The 7,998-nt window shown below is 32.5% G+C and overlaps 1 protein-coding gene across 2 annotated transcripts in view; it reads right to left on the bottom strand.

Annotated features, from left to right (window-relative positions):
• Positions 1 to 4,621: 4,621 nt before the first annotated feature.
• The window catches only part of LOC105137613 (probable serine/threonine protein kinase IRE), an 11,061-nt gene continuing 7,684 nt past the window's right edge, over positions 4,622 to 7,998 (bottom strand). Inside the window, exons 12-19 of one of the 2 annotated variants that reach the window (XM_011043417.1) lie at positions 7,920 to 7,987; positions 7,721 to 7,806; positions 7,173 to 7,261; positions 6,858 to 6,909; positions 6,721 to 6,777; positions 6,462 to 6,620; positions 5,502 to 5,582; positions 4,622 to 5,133 (exon numbers count right to left, since the gene is read on the bottom strand). In XM_011043417.1, the coding sequence (XP_011041719.1) occupies positions 5,044 to 5,133; positions 5,502 to 5,582; positions 6,462 to 6,620; positions 6,721 to 6,777; positions 6,858 to 6,909; positions 7,173 to 7,261; positions 7,721 to 7,806; positions 7,920 to 7,987 (682 nt within the window). In that variant the 3' untranslated portion in view covers positions 4,622 to 5,043. Of the gene's footprint in view, positions 5,134 to 5,501; positions 5,583 to 6,461; positions 6,621 to 6,720; positions 6,778 to 6,857; positions 6,910 to 7,172; positions 7,262 to 7,720; positions 7,807 to 7,919 lie in introns of both variants that reach the window. The other variant, XM_011043416.1, reaches the window with a different exon arrangement.

Genomic DNA, 7,998 nt, shown 5'->3' with positions numbered 1-7,998 from the left:
AAACTATTCAAAATCATAAAAAAATAATTTAAAATAAAAAAATAAAAAATTTTCTTAAACTAAAAAATAAATACATGTATATGTCAATAACTACTATTTTAAAACTTGAATAGATCTAATAGGTTGATTTGGGACTTAAACAAATCCAAATTAAATAAAAAATAAAAAACTCAGTTAACCCCATTATTAATCCATTGACTCTTTTTTTTAATTTTTTTCAATACAACATCATTTCGACTCTTTTTAAAATATATATATAAAAAAAATTTAGAATTAATTATATATATATATATATATATAAATTTAGAATTAATGTTTCCAACCCATAACCTTGGTTTTACTCAGAGTTAACCCTAATTGGGTTTTAAAATTATCAGTAACATTCTAGCTCACTATTTTTATAACACCATACATGGGATATCTATTTTATTTGTTTTAACCTTTAGGGTTTCCGAGTTGTCCATTTCTCCTTGTGAAAGGAATCAACATTCTGCAGATTTTATGATGAACTAAGACGATATGCTTGGCCTCTTGAAATTAAGTCTAGGAAGCAAATGCATATATTAATTATTTGAGTAACACCTCAAATATCAGCTGGTATATAACTTAGTCTAAAAGGCTACGGTGTCATTTAGTAATGCGGCTGCACCCGAGGTTAAAGCAAGCTGTGGTATATCCAAGAGGAAAGCTAGCTAGAATTGTTTATGATGGTTACGTAAATTATAATCTTGGCTAGTAGTGGCCTTAATCTTCAAACGTTAATGTCCAAAGGATAGCCAAAGTGGAACTCTAAAGCAGATGGCCTACTTCTGGCTGTGGAATTTGAGTGTGTTATGTTTCATAAACCAACCATAAACAAAAGCCATTATCATTGGCATGAGAGTAAGATCGTATCACAAAGGAAGAGATACCAGTGGTGGGCTATGGCCAGCAGGGTGATATAAAATGTAGATTGGATCATCAATTATTCCGAGACCATCTAATTCCTTGTCGTGCAACTTGACTCGTTACTTTTTTAATTTTATATAAGTACTCATTGTCTGTTATAGGATATGATAGTTATAAAACCAAGATCAATGGGTAACCTCGGTGATCCATTAATTTTGAGCTAAGTTTTATGTTAAATCGATTTTTTTATTAAAATAATATTTTTTTAATATATATTAAATTTTAAAAAAGATATTATTTCATAAGTTTTCTTATTACATTTTAGATTAATAAGTTCACTCGAGAATCAATCCACTCAACTTAGAACTTATATCACGGATTATATAGCCTGGACCATATCAATTCTTGAATTCTATGCTATGTACACACAAATGGAAAAAAGAACAAAAAAAGAAAAGAAAAGAAGAGAAAAGAAAAACTTCCTATAATTAAGAGGTAACAGCAAGTATAAGCATGTTTAAGACATTAAGCTTGGGATTTTAATGGGAAGGCATCAATTAATTCCACTCAAAATAAAATATTAAATTTTCCTAATATATATTCTTCTCAGAATCACGTCATAAAATACATCATGTATTGAATGAGCGAATCCCACTAATGAATTCCATAAATCAATAAAGTTTTATATTTTTTGGAAAGTATTCTCGATAAGATGAACATTGCTCTAATTCATCAACTTTTACACTTGATATTTCGTGAAATTATCATTGGCATATGCTTAAAGAGTATTGGTCTGTTACAAGAAACTTGGAGCCATTCCAAATCAGCTAGAAAAGGGAATATCCATATTGCCCAATCCACTTCAAATAAATAGATTAAAAAGATAATGAAAGTAGTTCAAAAATAATCATGATTTCCTCTTGAGCTAAACAAATTGTTAGTGAGATTATCATCATGGAATGCAGACAGTGCTTTTAAAAATGGTTTTTGAAAAAATATAAAGATAATTACTTTTAGATTTTTTATATATGACATGAAAATCATGGGAAAACATTATTAGTTTTATATTTTTAACAACAAAAAAATTGTTGAAAAGCTTTTATAAACCGAAAGAGATGCCGTGCCAACCACCATCTGAAGAAAATGAAGAAATAAATGAAAAAATCGTTGTTTATACAAGCTGACAAGAAAGAGCAAATGCCACTTTCTTTTCTGTCACTATCTAATGCAAGCTTTTATGGATTTCAGGGGGGAGAAAAGACCTTACCTACCTACTTTCAATAAGTTGAGATCCAGCCTGAAACTATCATGTATTTGTCTCACCTACTGTCCGTTTAGTGCAGCGGTGTCACCATCAAATTCAAGTATAAACATTTCTGTGTTTTGTTGTATTGTGACTCATGAAAGGCAATCCTCACGTCACGTGTAAGGGAAGATAGGAACGGTACCCGGTGATCTCTTCAGGAGCTTTTGTTTTGGCCTTCGATTCAAAAAACAATAAAGAAATCTATGCTGTGTTCGATAATGCGTTTGGACTGCGTTTGAAAATGTTTTTGGGCTGAATCATGTTTTTTGAATGCTTTTTATATAAAATTTTAAAATCATTGAAAGAAAGCAATCAATTCTACACTACTGCACTCTTGCAAAAGCACTGTAATTCTCGATAGTTACTGATGCAGGTGGAAAAAAAGTCCAAAAGCATATCTCTTTGGGTATATAATGCGATCATAATAATTGCAGAAAGCAAGAGCGTGCAGCTGTTGGGAAAGCTGTGGGTAGGATCCCAACGCATCTTTTCAAATTCTTAAGGCAGTTTTTGGAATGCTGATGACTATTGAATGGAATATATACTAATCACGACAGACAAATTACTCTCTTGTCTTGTTAGGCATTTTTTTTATATATTTTATTTTATATTTAGTAAACATTAAACAAAATCTAATTTATCATAAATCAATTTAGATTTAAATAAAAAATTAATTAGACATATTGAATAAAAAATTTGGGATAAAAAACTTGGGTCAACTTGCATTCTAATTACTATATATATATTTTTTTAATTTGATTCAATTCAAGTTAACCCTTTCAGCCTATGACTTAAACCTTATTTCAGGTAGATTCCGAATCAAGTTTTAAAATTATAATAATAATTAATTTTATTTATAAGTTAACTTGGATCGACTCAAGTTACCCTTTCGACTCGTTATCTAAATCTTGTTGTGTATCAACCTTCAAAATTAGCTTTTAAAATTATGATAATAATTATTTTTATTTGGATGTTAACTTGGGTTAACCCGGGCTAAACCTCTCGATCAATAACTTAGGCTTTATCTTAGGTTTACTCTTAAATTAATTTTAAAACTATAATAATAATTACTTTTATTTTTATATTGATTTGGATCAACCCAGGTTGATCTTCTCAACTTATGACTCATGCCTTGCCATAGTTCGCCCTAGTTCAACCATCGAGACGGGTTTCAAAATTATGATAATAATTATTTTTATTTTTATGTGATCTCGAGCCAACCCAAATTAACCATCTTGACCCATGACTTAGGCTTTACCCAAAATCGACCTCTAAGTCGAGTATTAAAACTATAATAATAATCACTTCTATCTTTACATTAACCCATGTCAATGATAAACTTAACTCGTGACCTAGTCCTAATCTTCAGGCAACCCATCAAGTCGAATTTTGAAACTATAATAATAATTATTTTTATCACTACGTTAACAGGAGCATTACATTTACTCGAATGAATGGTTAACCCGATCCATGACACAAGTCCGGGTTGACCTTCTCAACTTATGACTCATGTCTTGCCCTAGTTCAACCATCGAGACAGGTTTTAAAACTATGATAATAATAATTATTATTATTATGTGGTCTCGAGCCAACCCAAATTAACCATCTTGACCCATGACTCAAGCCTTATCCAAAATTGACCTCTAAGTTGAGTTTTAAAATTATAATAATAATCACTTTTATTTTTACATTAACTCGTGTCAATGATAAACCTAACTCGTGACCTAGCCCTAATCTCCAGACAACTCACCAAGTCGAATTTTAAAACTATGATAATAATTATTTTTATCATTACGTTCACATGAACATTACATTTACTCGGATTAATGGTTAACCCGATCCGTGACACAAGTCTTGCCCTAGATCAACTCCCGAGTCAGATTTTAAAATTATGATAATAATTATTTTTATTCTTACTTGATTCGGGTTAATAATCAACCCGAGTTAACTCTTAAGTCGAGTTTTAGAAATATGCTCATAGTCATTTTTCTTCTTAGATTGACTCGGGTCAATGGTTAAATAAGTTCATGACCCAGACTTTACCTACAGTCGATCTCCAAGTTGAATTTTAAAACTATGATAATAATCATTTTTATCTTGCTATTGATCAAGTAAATGGTCAATCCGACCATGACTCAAACTTTATTCCGGGTTGAGTCTTTAATCAAATTTTAAAATTATAATAATTATTATTTTTATTTCTATCAACCCGGATTAACTCTTATATAGAGAGAATTAAACAAACTTTTCTTATCCCTTTTAGTGAGACAAGAATCTCTCCGCTTAAACAACCTTTTACATGATAAAAATTAATTTTTGTACTATCTAAGATGCATTAAACAATTTCAAAAAAATAATTAGAAAATAATAATAATTATCATGTACAGTCCCTTTTTGTCTAGCTTACCTAGTATCGTGGAGAGCCTGTGAAAAAATATGTGCCAGATAATTTCACTCTCTAAGCAGGAAGATCTATGTATATACAAAAGACAAGTGGAGATATAAAAAATGTCCATGACCTGTTGTTTGGTGCAGCAATAAAACTCCACTTTCTTGTGCCGAAGCTTGTCTGCCATGAGATAAGGAAAAGCAGAACTATCATTTTGTTTGGCTGCTACACACCTGTAAAGTGGGGCATGTAGCATTCCTAATAGGCTACTTCTTCAAACTCTGCTCCTGTTCAAGGAAAGCCTCTTTCTGAAATTTTCAGATGAAAGAATTGAAAATGAAAGTGACCGTGTAAAGCTACTGTGTAAAATTTTCAGGAAGGAACTTCAGCAGGTAGCAAATGAAGAATTGGTGTGGGTCGTGGAAGCACATATATTCACCAAAACGACCGCGTAAAAATGTCATGGAGCCGGTGGTTTGGAAGCATCTGCTGCTTCCTTGGTGCTCTTAACAACTAGATCATGATTGATGGATGCCAGCTGAGACAAATTCTGAAAATAGAAGTATATTCTTATTCAAAATGCAAAAAAATTAACTCAGTAAGCAGGCGTTAGGAGCTTGGACATAACGTGAAGAATTAGTTATCATCCTTCAATTGTTGCTGCTATACAGTTTGTACTCGATAACTATAACTTTAATGGGGAAAGTCAAAACTCATTTGGCTAGAATGATTGTGGAGATTGGAAATTTTTCTAAAACACCATAATAGAACTTTAATAGCAGAAATTTATGGAAAAGTGCATCGATACATTGTGCCAGCATGTAGGGACATTGAAGAATATTTCATTAAAAAAAAACAGAGATGATTTCAATTTCATGCAACATTTAATCTTGTTGAATAAAATCTAGCATGACTCACCTTAAATGAGAAATTACTAAAAGAATACTTCACATCAAGAGTTGGGGCCCCAAACTCTGCCATGCTACCACATTCATCCACCTGGCATAAAAGAGTAAAATCAGAAGACAATGCAACCATAAAGCTGATGATTGTATCGGGGGTTAATGGCTCAATCTGTCTTCTATGTAATGGGGTAATTCTCAAATACGTCCTTGCATCCCTAGTTGAGTCAGTTGCATCCTTGGATATAAATTAAGTTTCTAATCTATCTTTTGGCAAGATTTTCAGACTAAACCACTAGAATTAGTCAGTTGATTTGCACATGAAAGCCTTACATTTTTTCTGGATCATGTGCAAATCACCTCACTAATTCTAGTGGTTTGACCTGAAAATCTTGCCAAAATGATAGATTAGAAACTTAATGTATATTCGAGGATAAACTTGGTTCAGTTAGAAAAATAAGAACATTTTGGAGAAGTAACTTATTATATAGGGATAGATTGGGTCATTAACCCTTGTACCAGATCACCTGCATCAATTTGAATCGACTTCAAATGGAAGATTTCTTAAACCATTCTACAATCACCAAGGATAAGCTTTAAGTATGAGTTCCCATCCCAAATAATTCCATTCTCTTTCCATAAGGCCAAGTATGAGTTCCCATCCCAAATAATTCCATTCTCTTTCCATCAGGCCAAGATGTTTCTATAAATTAAGCTTTAATTTGAATTCAGAATTTGACCTTTCCTATAATCAATTCCCAGCACCTTGTTGCTCAAAAAAAAAATATATCGTCATATGTAAAATAATGGTTTTCTAAACCAAATTAATAAAAGCAATAATTTTAAAATCATAATTGTTGTTGGCAGCTGGAACCACTATAATCTAGTGAGATTAGAGCCATGTTCAAGTGACAATGAACTGAAAGCAATATATGCCAAGTGATGGGAGCCATTTTCAACTGCAATATGTACTTACAACTTCATTATGTGTATTGCTGAATGAACCACTGCTGCACGTGTCTGTCAGGTCCTCAAAGTCACTGCCTCCATGAACATTTTCACCTTCTGGATTCCATAAATAACGGCTCAAAAAATAACTCGTGTCATGTGCTTCTCCCGATGGAATGAACATAGCCTGGAGAGAATGAGAGAACTTACTAAGTGTTCAGACATGATGACAACTACTATTAAAAAAAAATGACTTCGAGATATTTAAAAAATAAAACTGAGACAACCTTTTGCCTTGCAAGCGTTTCCCAATTTATGTCTCTAAAGAAAGAATGATTCTTAACCTGCCGGAAAATTGACCTGTTTAATTCTCAAATCATTTCTGCTTGTAAATAAGTCTCATCAGTGACCATAAAGCGTTTACCTCTCTAGCTCCTATTGCTCCTAGCCTTTGAAGTGGATTTTCTGTCAACAATCTGAAAGTGACATTAAGGTAGAAATTTAATGGTTTATAAATTAAAGGAGGACCTTGATAGTACCAAAAACATAATTTACATAAGGTGCCAATGGAACTGATTCCAATATATGACAAAGCTTATGATACAGAGAGAAGCCAATTGCCCTCGCTTATGCTTGTAGGAAACACAAATAATATTGTGAATGCAATCATCTGCTTCAAAGATCATTATATCTTGAAAGAAGTAGCACAAGTTGCATTAGGGATTTCACACAATCTTACTTGTCAATCAAATCACAGGCATCGAAGCTCATCTCTTCAGGAACCCTGGGCCAGGGTATATCTCTATTCATTACATTGTCAAATATTTTCTGCAAGAAATATGGCCTATTAGCATGACATCAAGCTACTCGCATAAAATGTTCTGAAACTAACAGAACAGTTTCTCCAAGAAGGTCAACAAATTCTGTTCCAATTTGAAGGATAAAAAAAGCCAAAGATAGTTTAAAAAACAATATATTAAAGATCTCTATGCCACATCCAACACTCTTTGCATGCTTCCAACTTAGGAGTAAATATATTAGAAATGGTAACTTATGACATAACATGCTCCACAGTGGTGTATAAAAGGTACAGTCCATATTCCATTTTAACAAAATAGGAATAGACAAATGGTTACAAGCACACCAAAATGTTAGGAAAGTAACTACAACCAAGTTAGTAACTTAACCAATATCAACAATAACTCGAACTAAATAGAAGAAATAAAAAGGAGAATAACCAACTTCAGTCTGCTGACCAAAACCATTCATAAGGTTCGGATGACCTACCTGTGGAGTATCTGCATTGAATGGAGGTATACCAACAAGCAGCTCAAAAAGAATAATACCCACAGACCACCAATCAGCAGTTGCACCTGCAAGGAGGTAGTGTCCAATGATGAAAAACATATAAAAAATAAATAAGTAAATAAAACAGAACCATGCATCATCCATGCACTATCAAAGTTAAGAAAAGAAAATTGCTAACCATGGCCCATGCCGAGAAGTATCTCAGGTGCCAAATAATCAGGAGTGCCAACAACTGAATGCTTTTGACGCTCTTCTCT

This window comes from Populus euphratica, unplaced genomic scaffold (assembly GCF_000495115.2).
Source record: "Populus euphratica unplaced genomic scaffold, PopEup_1.0 scaffold149.1, whole genome shotgun sequence".
Classification (NCBI taxonomy): Eukaryota; Viridiplantae; Streptophyta; class Magnoliopsida; order Malpighiales; family Salicaceae; genus Populus; species Populus euphratica.
Note: the sequence above shows the minus strand (reverse complement) of the source record. Positions and strands in the feature narration are given on the sequence as shown.